This window comes from Pezoporus occidentalis, unplaced genomic scaffold (genome assembly GCF_034315485.1).
Source record: "Pezoporus occidentalis ecotype Australia unplaced genomic scaffold, CSIRO_AGI_Poc_V1 ctg46, whole genome shotgun sequence".
NCBI lineage: Eukaryota > Metazoa > Chordata > Aves > Psittaciformes > Psittacidae > Pezoporus > Pezoporus occidentalis.
Genome location: NW_026915791.1, coordinates 3755098 through 3772045, shown reverse-complemented (window position 1 = coordinate 3772045; position 16948 = coordinate 3755098). Strand labels below are relative to the sequence as shown.

The following is a 16948-nucleotide window of genomic DNA, read 5'->3' as shown; positions in this document are numbered from 1 at the left end:
GCAACATGAGCCAGGATTCACAAGTAAAGAAATGCTTCCCTAAGAACCCTAAAGGTTGGGAGTGCCAGAAAGAGCTTTACTCTTGATTGTTTACATCTTCTTTTTTCCCTTCAAGCCATTTAACTAAGGCTGATGGAACCTCTGTTGCCCTCCCCAGCCCACCTGACTACAGGAATGCTGCCGCAATCAAGCTGCCTTTCTAATGGTAAAGAATCAGTATCTCAGCATGATCTCACTCTGGATCACCCCTCACATCATCAGCTCTTTATAGGCTTACAACTTGTGTGACTTACTAAGCAATTGCTGTAAAAATAACAGTGCTGGGAATTTTATAATTGTATCATATTTTGTTTCAGTTGTGAAAAATCACCTCCTCAAGGACTGTCATTCCTGGAAGGTGCACCACCTCACAGTGCAGAGATAAGCTCACTCTGGAACAGCTCTTCAGCAAATGTTGTTTGAAAGTACAAAACCTGTACTTTGGACAAACACATGCAACTCTGGAAACATACCAGACTGAGGCCCTCACACATGAGATATGAAAGAAAATCAACATTTTAACACCTTTCTAGTATGGTTATTGTTATGATTGCTTTCTTGCATTCATCCAACACAAACTCACCACAGTTCATAACTGAAGTCTCTTTTGAGATACACAGTGGATACTACCCTATGATATACTTCCTTCCAAGCAGGCTGGAATAAAACAGAACAGTCCTCAGTTTTTAGAAGGCATTTTTCTCAAAACGGGCTGTTGAAACTGAAATAAAATTGATAGATTGAAGAAAGCCAAATAGGGGGAAATGCCTTTTACAGGACATTGAAACTTGTGTGTGGGAAGAGGTTAGCCTTTGAGGCTGGGAGAAAATACAAAACCACCCTGGTGACACCATGCCCCAAGAAGCACCAGATGCATTTATGTACAATTAGACACACACACAAAAACAAATTCAGCAGAGGATTTTCTGTTACCGATTAAAACTGGTACTATTTCAACTCAGCAGCAGCACTAGTAATAATCTCATTTGCTAAAATACTCTTGTATGGGTAACAATTTCCAGGAGCAGTAGCAGCGGAGCATCAGGTTAAGACCAGATTTACCGTGGTTGGTCAGGTACCTGGAATGAGCTGTTTTCTGCTGTGTTTAAGTATTTGCTGTAGGAATGAACTGTAAGGACAAGGATGTTTATTCAGGAAGATTAAATGTCTTGAAGTGCATTAAGGCTCTTCTGCTGCCTGGCAGAAGTTGAACGCAGAATATAGGGTGCACAGGGATGCATAGGTGATGCTGAATATTTCTATCAGGCATATGCATGTGGGAGGGAAGAAGGAAAGGAGACAATAAGACATGCCATCACAGCCAGCACACTCCTTAAATCATATTCCCATCAGCACACTCCTTAGTCATATTCCCATCAGCTCCCTTCCCATTAACTCCAGCTGAGATGACAGGAATCCGAGTTTGGAGACAATGCTCAGGATCACTGCATGTCCCTCTGCCTCCTATTTTAACATACATCCAAACTCTCAAGCCTTACAAACCTGCTTAACTTTCCCAACAGAATTACCATCTATAAACAGTCACAGCTTTCCCATCTTCATTTGCCAACTATGATCATACTGATCGCATAAAATTTTGTCTTCTAATCCCAGTGCGAGACTTACCAATGCTGCTTTAGTTAGTTACGCTGATGCTGGATTTGCAATCTAGCTGAAAGTGAACCAGTCGCTAGTTTTGTAGTTGAAAAAAAGCATACTGGAAGATTAATATAATCTAATTCTATAATGCAGGTGTCTTTCTCTTCCTCAAAGTTTATGGCATCCATCAGTGCATGCTTCCTTCTTACAGAACAGCTTCAGCACTAGGAAATGAATGGACTGGTTTTCATACTGCTTACAACCATACTAGGCAATTCTGATACTTCCCTTACTTTAAAGGGCACACAAAATGATTTATAATGCCCAATTTTTTTGCACAGTGTTTCTTTCCTAGTCCTTGGATTCCATTTAGTTTGTCCTAGGTGACTCCTTCAGATCTAGATAATCCATTCTCTGGACAGCAGGGCTGACCCTGCTGGTTGGCAACACTTCCCTTAAAGGCAAATGAATTAAAACCAAAACCGCCTGTAAATCAGAATGTGTCATGAACAATCCCATTCTCTAAATAAGTATGTGCTAATGTCTCTGAATGCACACAGTAGTGGAATTCTAATGTCTTTAAGATAATTATCTGTTCCCTTTTCTATCCCTTGTTTTTGAAGATACAATCTCATCAGTTCCATTTGCTAGTCAGACTTGGAAATAGTGACTTATTTTTTCCAGTTTCTCCATTGAGATGGTAAAAGAGCATTGTTAGACCAAAAATTCAGAGCCAAGAGAAGTTACTGAGGGAACAGAAAATCAATTGTCTGCACAGTTTCCCTCCCTCATCAGGCAGCATGTTTTGAGATTCTCTTTCTGTCACCCTGGAGAGGTATAAACCCCAGAAAAAAAAGAGAGTAATTGGGGAGAGTACCATAAAAATAAGATACAGTAGGATTTGGAACTCAACCTCTTTCTGATGAAAGTCAGCATGCAGATGGAATTATAAATGAATTAGGTTCAAATGATCTGAAAATAGGGGATATAATGATACAATACAGAGAAATGGACATGACACATGGATGGAAATTTGTTCCAGATGGCAAAATGGAAATACCTTTGTTGTTAGAGACCCTGAATTCCAGAAATGGAATTTTTCATTGCAATTATTTGTAAAAAAGTTAAATTCTAAAATGATTAACCAGATTGATCTGACTGTCAAGGAATTTACACTAGTACATTAAAAACTCTTAGAGAAGTTCTTGGCCACTGAGACAAACTACATAGGAATGGTGCTTGTCTCTGCTCGTAAATTCTTCTAACACCCAAAATTAGGTGGCTGCATTGATCCTACTTATTGGAAATGGCTCCCAGTGTGTTCCAACTTTCAAACCATAGCCATGAAATATGTGCAAGTGTGCTAGCTGGCAGTTCTCAAAGACTGTGTTACTTGTTTCTAGTATAAATCATTGCATTCCTGTTTCCAGTTCTATTTAGTTTATTGGCATCCCAGAATCTCTGCTTTCAGTACATACAGAACAATTTAATGGCTTATTGAAGAAAATAGTATAAGTAAAAACTTGCTCACTGTTAGAGATAGAATCCAATTATTTTTCCCAAAGGAATGACTTTTATTTAGAAACTGAGACGATCTGTTTTCCAATATTGCCTCCACTCATCATGGACTGGAAAGCAGCTTCAAGAGAAATAATGAAATCAGTTAGTGCCAAGCAAAATGTGCCAAGTGACATTTAAAAAAAAAAGATTATTTAAAGAAAAGGTAGAAGCTAATGTGTGAAAGAGCTGCCCAGAAAAGAGAGATCACGTTTTGGACCTAAACATATTTATCCCTAATGACATGCTAAATTAAGAAGAAGAAAAAGGAAAAAAGCTAATCTGTAATAAACTGCTAAGGACAGTCTTGTGTAATAACTAAAACCCCTGATTTGCAAGCAACTGTTTGGCCCTACACAAATGAACTATTAAATTTGCTGCTTTTATGATATGCCATGCAAACACCAAACAGAAAGACAAAGCATGACTGGAGACCCCACAAATGCTGTGGGTTTAACAAACTCTTGTGAAAGAAAAAGGTTTATAAACACTCTGTGTGGTACAATAAATGGGAGAAGCTGGTGCAAAAGAATAAACCTTGGAGTAAACAAAATATGAAATTTGACTGCTGTATTTGATGAAATTTCATCAAAATACACATGTATACCAGTAAGTAACAATGACTAGAATAAATTTACATTTGTAAGATTTGGCTATTGCTTAATTCTAGTGGCTTCCAACACATCTGGAATCAACTGGCTGTCTTGCTGTCTCACTGCAGTCACAAGACCCTCTTCATTTTTAGATTTTCTTTGTTACAGATTTTCTGAACAGGCTACAGGCCATTTTGTTCCTTTAGAAGAAATTATTTTTCACTTTATTTAGCACTCTGTCATGTTTTCCCCTTTCTTGTGTGTACTTTTTGTTATCAAATCCATTAACAAGCACTGTTACATATTGAGTTTTTGAACTATTGAGTTCAAAGTTTCCAAAATACCATTTTCTTAGTCATAAGAAATGGGCAGCACTTTAAATCTGTAAGATGAGCATGACATCATCAGCTAAGGTACCAGTTTAAGAGTTAATTCCCCCGATTGAAAAACAAACAAACATCTCAAAATTTATATTAGATTTATTTTTAACATAAAATAATCCTCTCACAGAACGTACTTATACCTTGTGGGGAAAAAAGTATTTTATTATAACATTAAAATCACGTTTTAGATAAAATACAAAAACCTGAATTGGCAAATGAAGCAAAGGAGGTAGTTAACCTCTACTGTCATTGTATTTAATCAGATTATTACTCTTAGAAAATGGTGTAAAAGTCTTACCACCAATGTTTGCTAAGCCTTCTACCATGGTCTCTCTGACCTGTCAATGCAAACAAGTCCTTTTAGTTTTCTTCGAACAAGATTAACACTTCATAGAAACATGCCATGAAACCACCACAGAAGCTACCAAAATCAAAAGGATTCTCTTGCTACAATGGGCAGTGCTCTGTTTGGGTCAGGTTCTTTCCTCAAGAGAGGAGTGAACACTTTCTGATTTAATTCTTCAGTCAGAACATCCCTGCCCCTGCAAAAATGTATAGTGTCTCCGGATTTCCCCAGGAAAAGTTACCGATTTACTGACTACTGAAGAATGAAATGTACTCATTTACCTATTACTGAAGAATCAAAACCCAATTCAGACACGTCATAGGGAATGGATGGATAAAGCATCTACCCATCACAAAATAATAAATAGTGATTATAAAGCTTGAAATAAAACTTCAGACAAGATCCCCAAAAGCATTCAGGACTTAACTAATCAGGTATTTGAAAGTAAGTATTTTTGAAGGTCTGATTCTTTACATCAAAAAGCACTTGCACCCTACGCTGAAAGAAAGAATACTGTCATCTGCAGCATGTAATTAGAAATGTCTGTCATGCTACAGTCACACCATCCTCAGCAGGTATCTGCTACACCAGTGCTATCTAAGAAGCTTTCAATTATACTTACACATCCTTCGGAAAATCTGTTCCAATTCTGAGGCATGGTAAGAGAGCCAGGGACAAAGAAACTGGACTTCTTGTAGTCAGACCATGACCTTCTTACCTTCAGTTTACCCTCTTGGATCCACTGACAGAGCTGTAATACACTAGCTTCTTGTTTGTCCATATAGTTCAACACTAAGAACCTTTCCCTGTGAAAAAAAAAAGAATCAGCCTCAATTTAAGAAACCTTGGGTAAGCATATTTTGAACAGCAGTTGAACCTGAAGGGTTATGGGTACTAATTACATCAAGACATAGCTCGCAGCTTTGCCAGCTTGTTGAGACACCTCCCTGCAGTGGGAGCTTCACAGTAACACTGGTCTTAGACAAGCAATTCTGCCCAAGTGTCAAAGAGAAGAGCCCTGCAATTAGATGGTGAATATGAATTAACTCTCAGGCTCCCTAACATTCTGCATAATCTGCTGTTACATCTGTCTGTAGCGATCAAGAGAAACTGAAATGATCATCAGAAATGATAATTTCTTGTAGCAACATGCTGACTAAATTCTCCACTGCCTTCTACTATGCATGACGTATTTTAGTGTTTTTATCCATTTTTTAAAAGTACAGACAAAAAAAACAGGGACAAGAAAAGAATTTTTATTAGAAGAGGTCCATCTGTTCCACAGAGACCAAGTGTCTCCCTAACTTTCTGCAATGTAATGAATGAAGTCTCCTGAGACTTCACCCCTAATCTCTACCTTAGCTCCACCTGAACCCTAACAGGAGATTCCAAAATTCCCAGGCATAACAAACCCCGGTGTTTTACCTGTATATATCTGTGACACCTACAGTCCCATTATCTAATAAAACCCCAACTACTAAAAAGATAATTTCAATACAATCTCTGCATCAGCTGCATCCTTACTTTAGAAATATTTTCTACTCCCTCTGCCTGAACTACTACACTTGGAGAGAAGGCACCCTGTAAAACATCTGAGACCAGAGCCATGGCAACACCTTCCCTCGTACTGAATAATCTGTCAGAGACTCCACGACTATATCAAGCAACCACAGACAATGAATAACAGACAACTATATTAACATGCAACAACATCCTTTCCCATTTTTATGCTGATACAGACAAAGATAAGAGAAAGGATTTACTGACACTGTGATTATAGTTCCCTTGTTTAATATGGCAACATTCTGTTCTGATTACATGTGCCTAGTGTGGATCTACAGGCTTCTGCACATCAGAGTCACAACACGATGTGCACAATCTACCTGAAACCTGGTCACAAGTTCTGTAAGAGAAATGTACCTTGTGATATTCCTTTCTTTCTGTATTTTTTCTATGTCAGGAGACAGTGGAGGAGGATAAGGCACATCTTTGTTATACTGAGAAATCTGTCCACACAGGATGATATGGCTGTTCTGATTCATCTGTTTAGGACAGCACAAAGTGAGAAAAATTACATTCCTTGGTCTCAGAAACTAGATTTTCTGGAGATGCAACAGATTATATTACAACATGATCACATGGGTATCCTTAGTTAGAGCCACATTTCCTAGAAAAGACTGGGAGAACTGCAGGCAGTACAATTCAATCTATGACAACATTCAAATAGATAAATGCAGGGCAAGAATGGAAAAAGAAAAGCTATACAGCCCAATTTATGTAATTTAAAGAGGCATTAAATACAAGGAATTCAACAACTTGTTATCTTACTTTCTGTCCTTTATGTAAGGAGGAGAGGGGTAACAGGACAAAGAAGTTGGATACGGCTGTGATTCAGAGGCTGCCACCAGAGACTCCCTGCCATGAGACAGAGTATTCTCCTGTTAACAATGAAGAGGGCTGGTCAAAAGCCTTTATGGAGGCCCAGCAGTTGGATTTTTGTGCAGCCAGAAAACCAAAGCTGACAAAACCCAAGATTACTACACTAACAGACCAGGTTTTTAGAAAATTACCAAGTCTCTTGGCCAAAGAAGCGAGAAATGACAAGCAGAAATTGTGTTTCTGTTACTATATCGCCAGCCTAATCCACATGGCAGATTTCAATCTAGTTAGATTTCATCTAATCTGATGGCACTGATTTCAAGTATCTGATTTCTCAAGACCAGAATCAGCACCTGGATTAAATCAGTGAAGTGGAAAACCTGCTCTGCTGTATTGCAGGCTGGTCTCCAAAACGAATTAATCTAAAGCTGGGCATGCAGACACTGGAGAGTGACTAGAATAACCTGACAGCTGGTATAATCACCTGACTTATAACTGTATCACTGATGTCTCCACCAACATTGTCAAAGTAAACATCCACACCGCCTGGGCAGAATTCACGTAGCTGCTCTGCCACATTCCCCTTCTTGTAATTAATAGCTGCATCAAATCCCATTTCTTTGACCAAAATAGAGCACTTTTCATCTGTGCCAGCGATCCCTACCACCCTGGAGCAGCCCTCCAGACGGCCAATCTGCAGGACACAACAAAAACAAAAAACACAAACAAGAAAGAGAAGTGAGATCACTCATCTGCATAAAGGTAGAGGGGGTGTTACAGTTCTCCCCCATCCCCCCCCATCTCAAATGACACAACTGTCTCTTGTCACTCCCTCCTCGCACCTAGGGAAGGGACAGGTACAGGTGAAATCTGCCAGTGAAACTCAGTGACTGCAGGAGGTTTAGTCTGTGGAGTCACCAGTGACTGGCAGTACTGGAAAGCCAAATATAGTAAAAAAAATCACCACCTGCCAAGTACCGTTATATAGCTAATAAAAGGCCAAAAAGATTGGACAATAATTGATTTAAATACATTCTATAGATCTTTATAGATATGCACCTACACACACACAAACCCACTGCAACAGGTTCTGCAAAGCTGAAGAGGATAAAAGGGCTGGGAATCTCAAAATACAAAGGATGTCATGGAACACAACCCAAAGAAGGCGTTACTACATTTTTTTACTACTGTAGAAAAAAAATGAAAGTTGCCAGTCAACTCAAAGACTGTGTTCAAACAGCAAACCACTAAATGTATAGTAAATACATGTACTTATACCATCGACTTTATCTATTGACAAGTAATCATTTTGGGCTGTTTTCTCCTACCCCAGTTTCATGAAACGGAAGTTTCACACCCACAGTCTTTCTCAGTGAGAATGTGAGTCAAACCTGTGGAAGTGGCCCTTCTCATGGAGTTGTACCTACTCACATTTACAATGATTTTATCCATACTTTTACTAACCAGCGTATTTCAGAAGATAAACTTGGTAACAGAGTATGCTTGCATGTCTTAAGTTCACCTACCTGCCCGGCCAAAGACCCACAGGCACCGGCTGCTCCGCTCACCACCATTGTCTGATTTGCACCCACAGCCACATGTCCTTTCTCCTTTATACCCAACAGGGCTGTCAGTCCTGTGATGCCAGCTGCACCGAGGAAGTAGGAAAGGCGTCCATTTACAAGTTCTGGAATGAGCTACAAAACAGAAACACATGGTAGTATTCATTGCTTTTTAAGGTGAGGTTTTGCTGTTTGCTATTTGATTGTCTGAGCATAAAAGACTAACTCAGGATATCTACCAAGCAAGGTAGGGACAAGCTGTCTAGAAACTAGCTCTATCCTAATAACAAAATTTTACAAAATTAAACAAAGATTGTATTTCCAGAGTCTTAGAAGTTTTTAAACAAAGTCATTCACAAAAACTTAAATTACTGAAGCGCCAAAAACCACTTGGGAATGAAGATGTTTCCAGCAATGACCAACTAGCCCTATATTAGCATAAAGGATAAAATAGTACAGTTCAGCAAATACTGCAATTGCAGGTGAGTGGCAAAGGGTCCTAAAGGAAGGAGTTTATTGTCAAATATGCATTCTTAAACTACAATAATTTTATCTTTGACATGAAGATAAGGAAGAAACTGATATTTTGCCACCTGTGAGTTGATCTGCCTTTTGAGAAATAGTTGCTGCAATAATGTTAGCTTGGTTTTGACTAAAAACTAGTGTCATTAGCCACTATTTAAAAAAAAAAAATGTTTAGGAAACGAAAACAGTTGCATTTACATTTTACATTACCTTTTGTAGCAAGCCTCCATCTAGAATTGCCACTGTCTGCCAGGGCCAATTGAAGGAGATTACAAAGTCTCCTTTAGTAAAGTTGTCATGCTTGCTCTCCTCCACAACCCCAATGCCCCCACCATCAGCAACTTCAGACAACTGCCAGGGCAAGAGGTAATCTGAGCCAGTGTCCTCATTCATTCGGCAGCGCTGAAAGACAAGGCTTTAATGAGAGGCTCTGGGGGAACACACGGTTTGCGAGTTCAAATGAAGGTGGGGGTGAGATATTTATAAAACTTCAGACACAAAGGGCTACTCAAAAGTCTCTCAATAAGCCCCAAACAGTCCTGATCTTTTCTTAGATATTTTTTCTCTTGTTTGCTCAGTACAAAAGGAGGATGGATCATTCTGACCTCCTCCAGCAGCCTTATCAAATCCAACACGTTCTATAGATGCTGTCTCAAATCACCCATGTAACTGAAGGCAACTGGCTTGGGTCTGAGGAGAATCCTGTAATGCCATTCCTTAACTGGATGAATCATAGAAATGTAGGACTGAAAAAAAACCCACCCATGAGTCATTCAGTCCATGCCTATGCACTGAAGAACAGACAAACCTCTTGAACTCTGAAACATTTTCTTTCTATCTCCCCCTGTAGCTTGAGCCTGTACTTCAGGATTCTTGAATTCTTCCTTAATTCCCAAGCTACACCTACTTTCCTGAAACAAAGAGTGTTTCTTTTCTATCTTGATCTATGCAAGGAAGAGATTATCAGAATTTTCTTTATAGCAAAGTTTTACACACTAGCAGACTCAGTCTATCTACTTCTCCTATCTTCACTTCCATTTCAACCTAAACTCTCCCAAACACATGATTTCTACAGTTTTGCAGAACTGGGTGCAAGTGCTGGTTAAGGCTTCATTCACTAATCCTCTTTGCTTCCATTATTTATAATGTATTGACACATTTTTGTCCTGCCATCACCCACTTAAGGAGAAAATCTGACTAAACAAAAGTGGCAACAACAAAATAGTATTTAACTTGAAACATTTAGGTGTCTAGAATTATTTTGCCTGATCATGTCCCTTTCTTGCTTCATCATGAAATATTCTTCCTCCTCTACTCACACTCCCCTCAACTGAAAAGTACTTCATTTTATGGGATGAAAAAAATAAGTTAAAAAATGTATACAAAAAAGGCAAAATTTAGAAAACCAAATCTGTCATGATATATCAGGGATCACAGTCTCTTCCTGGTCCTATTGTAGGCTTAAATTTTAGAACTAACAATAGTGCGTGTGCCTTTAATGTAGTAGAATAGACCAAACTGTTCTAACTTACTAACATATAGAGATAAAGGAATGTTTGGCTGACAAGGGAAGGAACATCACAGGACTGATAACTAACTAAGAAGACAGTAAATAAGACCAAGGATGCCAGCCTTCAAGATAGCAGAGTGGCGTCCAACACAGAGAGAGACTGGAACAAACAGAAGCAAGGACATACCAACTGCTAACTCAGCACTAGGACCTTGTGAGCGTGCACAACCACTGAGGTCACTCAATAAACACAGTGAAGGAGACTGTCAGCAACCACCAGAGACCCGCACTCAGCAAGAAAGGGCAGGCTTAATTAGGATGCAAATATTATAATTAGTTCCTGGAAACTCTGTAAATACGCATGAGTATGCTAAATATGTAGCTGCCGACTGCAAGTAATGGGCGCGCTCACCTTTGAGAAGCTATTTGCATGTGCACCCAGCGCTGCAATAAAGAATGCTGCTGTCTAAAACTCAGAACTGAGTCTTAGAGAGTTTCTTCAACCAGCTTTTACAGTAACACTATAAAATCATATTCCTATACATATATCACAGGAACATTACTGACTATAACTGGTAAGCTGGCTGTGTTCAAGGCCAGGTTGGACAGAGCCTTGGATGACATGATCTAAGGTGAGGTGTCCCTGCCCATGGCAGGGGGTTGGAACTAGATGATCTTAAGGTCCTTTCCAACCCAAGACATTCTTTGATCTTATGACAGGTGCAGAGTTGAAGGTATTTTAAAAAACAAATTCTGGCTTAGTTCTAAGTCCATCACCTACCATGTAAGGGTCCACAGAGAGATAAAGGGTTCTAACACGCACTTGTCCCACTTGGATTGTATCTGCTACTGTACTTTCCTCGAGTCGGAAGTTCTCAGCCACCGGCACACCATTCTTACCTAGTATTATAAAATCAAACAAATAAATCAATATAGAGCTTCTCTTAATCAATATGGGAAGGCCTTCTTTTAAGATAGTCCTTTTTCAAGTAAGTTAGGCTATTACTAGGTATAAAACAGACCAACTTTCAGACTGTGTGTTACAGACTACAGTTTAAATGGGTGCATTGCCACCATCCAAACTGAAGACACACTGATCTGTCAGCTAACGCTTGCCCGGGCCAGTAGCAGGCACTTGCCCTGACTGACAGCTGGCTGTTCGCCTTCCCAAAAAATGGTTCTATGTACCCTATGTGTTGAAAAGCCCCTAACTTTCAAAACAAAGACACTCACTGGGACTTCTCTCACGTAACAAAACCATCATGTGCTATTCTGCCAGTAAAAAACGACCACAAATTTTAATCAGGTTGAGTTTTAAACTCTCGCTCTTTCAGTCTTTTGACTCAGTGAGATTGGGGAAATACAGACCATTGCCACTGCACATGCATACGGTGCAAGAGCAGCCCCCTGCAGCTACAGACAGACCTCCTTAAATTAAAGCTTCCCAGAAACACCTATGATATACATTCCAAGAGACACAGAACTGGAGGCTTCATCCTCAGGTGCATGCCACATGCAGCAGATCAGTCAGACTGACAGCTGGAACCACCAGCACTAAAAGGAAAGAGCCAGATATCTGTGTGTGTTTTAAATCAGTGGATGACTCCAGCACTCTATTGCTGTAACATTTGATTTGCACAAAGAAAGACTTATTTGCGGGTCACACAATTGTTCTTATCCTCTCAGGACTTATTTGGCATTGAGCAGTATACAACACTCCCCCCAAAACTTAACATATGCCTTTGGGTCTTCTACAACAGACAATTTATAAACTCACTATTCAAAACATTGTGCTTACATGTAACAAGGCAAATATGTAAGTAAAGAAGTAAACAAATCCTCAAAAGTGTAAATTTAAAAAACAAACACTTTGACACATGGGAGGAATAAAATATTCAGTATTTACTAAAAGGAAACAAAAATTAACAGTAACAAAATACTTTCTTTTAGTCATCTCTTAAAATGCAGGATGAACAAATACCAGAACTAAAAAGCAATGCTTGCTAATCTTTCTTCCCTTTAAGTCCCTACACTTAGGCTTTTCTCCTATATTATGCATTAAACCCTTTTTTCTTATCTGAGAGAACATCGGTATACACAGACCAAATAAATACAGCTCACAATAAACTTTACTTATTGCTGCCTGCAATATTAAGATACATAAATGTCAGTATCTTAAGTTAGTGTCTGTTTCTACACTCCCCATTTTGCATTAGGCAACCATAACAAACACATTGCTCCATTGCTTGAGAGAAATACATACCGGGGCGTGAATTCAGCACTACTCTCTGTATAATCATCTCTGCTTTTGCAGCAATTCCACACTGGATCTCTACAAAGGAAAACACTGTTTGAAGGACTGAAACACAAGTTTTCTTGAAACAGGATATGAGGCAAAGTACTTTGTAATTTGGAAACTGGGGATGAAATATGGGCCTTGCTAACTTCAGCATCCATGCCCAAGAATCATATAAAACAACCTCAAATGTAAAATAAACAAACTTGTGAATAAAGAGTTTCCCTGTTTATCTTGTTAAAGCCATGATTTTAGACAGTGTCACAGTAGCACCTTCTGGAAAGACTGAAAATTCTAATGTACTGCGCTCCTTGTAAGATCATCACCACCCCAGAGCATGTTGTAAGAGAAGGGTTTGGTTTGTTTTCCTGTGCTGTTTCCACCTAGAAGACACAAATTCAGCTTTGCACGCAGAGGGCAGGTGCAAATAAAAGGCATGCACGCATGCCAGTAACAGCAGTATGCAGGTATATGATAAAAAGAGATTATTGTGCTTAAGATGCTTCACATGAAATACCAGGGCTTCCTATTAGCAGCACATTTTCTCCTAAGAAATGGTCTGGCCCAAGGTGAGAAATAAACAGACCATCACTTCAACTGTTCAACTGAAAAATTTCTCCTTGAATTTCAACAGTTTAAAAGAGAACTTTAAATCTGTGTTCTTGCAAATGTGAGATGCGAATGTGACTAACAGGGAATGAACCTGATTTAGCAGGAGATAAATCATGCTTTTACATGCATTCTTACTGTTCTCAGCTGAGTGCCATAAATAACCAACCATCACAAGAACCATGGGCATTAAGGAATGAAACGTCATAGCTCATGCCTTTGTTATAATGTTTGCTGCTGACAAGAGCAAATTGGAGTGAAGCTAAACAGACGAACCTAGAAAGAGTACACCACCACACTTACTCAACATCTTTACTATTTGAACACTGCAAAATACAGAACCTTCCACCTGTACTGTTATAGTGGCTGCATTACAGCACTTGGGAATACAGCCTGAAGTGCTGAAAACTATAACTAAAAAGCTATCAGGATAAGATGGGCCTTTCCCTCTCCTCTAAAACCTCCAAGTGACTCAAAGCAAAAGCATCTTGGTCATAAACCAGATAAAAGTTTGACATTTGATTGTGTTTGCACTTGAAAAGCTACTTAGCAAGCAAAAATTATTCCAGGGTTAGTTTCTTTTCAGTATTTCAACATCCAAGGGTGCTACAAGAAAAAAAAAAAAAACAACAAACCACAAGAAATGAATCTCGTATGTGTCCTCACAGCATCACATCAATAAAAATTAAGTGACCTGCGCAATTCTTTGGACAGAAAAATGCAGGAGATTGATCTACAACAAAAGGAAAAAACCTACACTTTGATCAAGTTACTCGTTACTGTTTAAAACAAAAAATGAGAATGAAAATACAGGAGTTTAATAGAGAAATAAAAATCCATTTTTATACCCACACAGCTGATAGAATCTCTGGAATAAATATACTCATGTAAAACCCTAACAGGAAGGATGGCCTAAAATAAACTTTGGCAGATGCTGGGTTCAGCATTGTACTCGGCTATAGACTTCCTGTGGAATCATGGGCACATCACTTTGTACTCCTTTTATAAAACACTTTTCAGAACAAAACTCCAAATTCCTCCAGATAACATCTGCCTAACAAAATTACATTCAAGTGGTACAGTTGATAACCCCAGAGCAACTGCCTTAGCATTTTATACTGTCAGATGTGCCCAGTGCAATATAAAAGGCCCCCATACTCTAATAAACAATTTGTGCACATACAGAACTTGGCTGAAATTCGTAACCTCTAATGAAACTGCTCTAAGCAGAAATAATGAGTTAAGAATGCAGTGTATATAAACCAACAGTGAATTGAGAGCTCACATTAAGTCTGGACAAATCACTCCTTGATACACTACTCACTTTCAGTTCAAATCTATCCGTGTCATTAAGAGTTTGACCCACTGTTTATATACCACATAGAGAAGGCAGAACTGCTGTGCAGCTCATGCCTTACAGAAAGGGCCACTGTCAAAACTGCTGATTCTGGTTTTTTATCCTGAAACTTAATACATAGAATTATAGAATCATAGTTAGGGTTGGAAAGGACCTTAAGATAATCTAGTTCCAACCCCCTTGCCATGGGCAGGGACACCTCACACTCAACCATGTCACCCAAGGCTCTGTCCAACCTGGCCTTGAACACTGCCAGGGATGGAGCATTCACAACTTCCTTGGGCAACCCATTCCTGTGCCTCACCACCCTCACAGTAAAGAACTTCTTCCTTATATCCAATCTAAACTTCCCCTGTTTAAGTTTTAACCCGTTACCCCTTGTCCTGTCACCACAGTCCCTAATGAAGAGTCCCTCCCCAGCATCCTTATAGGCCCCCTTCAAATACTGGAAGGCTGCTATGAGGTCTCCACGCAGCCTTCTCTTCTCCAGGCTGAACAGCCCCAACTTTCTCAGCCTATCTTCATACAGGAGGCGCTCCAGTCCCCTGATCATCCTCACGGCCCTTCTCTGGACTCGTTCCAACAGTTCCATGTCCTTTTTATGTTGAGGACACACAAAAACCCAATCTGAACAAGAGATGATGAAACGCAATTTTATTATGCCTAAGACATACTTGAAATACCTGCTTTCTATCATAGTACCCAAAAAAAAGAATTATTTATAGAGAAAAATCAAAGATATTAACATACTCAAAGAAAGAAAAGACAATACAGAGCAGCATAGAAAGTTACGACTGGAAAAAGTATACAATATAAATTCAGACTACTTCTTTGAATGCCTGCCACTCTGAGGGAACAAAAACTCTGTTGATTTCCCAGGCCACTTTCACAGCTTTTGGCTGAAAAGCCTGTGCACTAATTCAAGTTGAGGATCTTGCAGATACTGTGAGTGGGTCGACAGAAAGCATGGCTGGCAAGCAAACTGTCACTCATTCTATGACAGCTGTCACAATAAAATGCAGCACTGCAGAAGGACATGTACTTCTAAATATGACTGCATTTACTCCACAGTGGAAATCAGTAACAACATTACACAAGGAAATGGTCACTCTAATAACATAGTAAGAAACAATCAAACTTTCCTCATATTATACGCAACATGTAAGTGTAGAGACACCACCCTTTAGTACCATACACTGAGGAAAGTTTTTGGAGAAAGAGATGTTTTAAAAATGAACTAAATGGGATTTGCATCACATACATAATCCTTTTCAATATATCTGTAATGCCTGGGTGAAGGATGATTTTGACTACTTTTTTTAAAGACCGAGAGAAAGCAACACATACTGCTGGTTTTCAGCTTTTAATCAGAGTTGGGTTTACTCTTTAAATCAGATGGAGTAAAAAGTTTCAACATCATCATTCCATGCCAAGATCACCTGACCCACCCTCTGAGTGCAGCAGGAGCATTAAGCAGGGCAAGAACAGTACCTTTGGGAGAGTTTCAGGCATGTTTTAGTCCAGTTTTATTCTTCCGTCTCCCCTTGCCTCTTCCTCGTTTTGCAGAGACATATGACAACTGCTTTTAAATATGTCCAATAAATTCCTTAGTGCTAAAAAGCCCAATTTGCTTGTCCTGGTTGCTAAAATTTCTTGTTTCTGAGACTGCCCATAAGCCAGCTTTCAGTTACATACATTTTTGCCAAAACAATTCACCTGCTTCCAAGTTGTGAGAGCCCATGTCAGGCACAGCCTAGTGGAAAAAAAAAGGAAGAACAGCTTGTATATCCCTTCTGTATCAGGCTTACGTAGCATGGAGGAAGAAGGCAGTCAACCTAAGCAGAGAACAAGCAATACTGGAAGTCTTTTGAAACTGGGGTCTCAAAATGGCTGGAACAAGGATCCTCAGAGGAAACTCAAAGAAATTTCAAGGACTATGACTCTGAATGAGAAACATGCAGGAAGGAAAGAGGGGAAGGACTGGCACTAAGAATCAGAACAGAAACATGTGGCAAGAATAACAACTGAAAAGCCAGCAAAGCATGGGAGAGAAAAACAGAATGGGGAGAACTGGAGAAACTGCAAATTACAAAAGTGACTGAACCACACAGAGATAGGAATGGCTGGGCAAAAGGCAAAAAATCCCAGTAACTGTAACTGGCAAGGTCAGATGAATGGAAACAGAATGGAAAT

General features: G+C 39.3%; 1 protein-coding gene across 4 annotated transcripts; it reads right to left on the bottom strand.

Annotated features, from left to right (window-relative positions):
* Positions 1-3061: 3061 nt before the first annotated feature.
* On the bottom strand, positions 3062-16431 carry PTGR2 (prostaglandin reductase 2). 4 transcript variants are annotated; one of them, XM_062635687.1, is made up of 10 exons: positions 16247-16431; positions 12757-12825; positions 11275-11393; positions 9194-9385; positions 8423-8593; positions 7381-7590; positions 6438-6559; positions 5236-5323; positions 4470-4509; positions 3062-3277 (listed from the first exon to the last, which is right to left on the bottom strand). In XM_062635687.1, the coding sequence occupies exons 2-10, from the start codon at positions 12791-12793 to the stop codon at positions 3213-3215; spliced, it is 1044 nt and encodes a 347-aa protein (XP_062491671.1). In that variant the 5' UTR covers positions 12794-12825; positions 16247-16431; the 3' UTR covers positions 3062-3212. The 4 variants fall into 4 exon arrangements, 3 of the variants coding, with proteins under 3 accessions (XP_062491671.1, XP_062491669.1, XP_062491670.1); XM_062635685.1 differs by lacking the exons at positions 3062-3277; positions 16247-16431 and adding an exon at positions 3880-3988; XM_062635686.1 differs by lacking the exons at positions 3062-3277; positions 4470-4509; positions 16247-16431 and adding an exon at positions 4533-4713.
* Between the last annotated feature and the right edge of the window lie 517 nt (positions 16432-16948).

Bases quoted from the DNA above. Each gene is read 5' to 3' on its own strand.
- PTGR2 (XM_062635687.1), bottom strand. From the start codon at position 12,793: ATGATTATACAGAGAGTAGTGCTGAATTCACGCCCCG. The intron at 4,510-5,235 runs GTAAGAAGGTCA...TTGCATTGACAG, and splicing joins TCCAAGAGGGTAAACTGAAG to GTCAGAGAGACCATGGTAGA. The intron at 3,278-4,469 runs GTAAGACTTTTA...TTTCTCTTGAAG, and splicing joins AGGCTTAGCAAACATTGGTG to CTGCTTTCCAGTCCATGATG.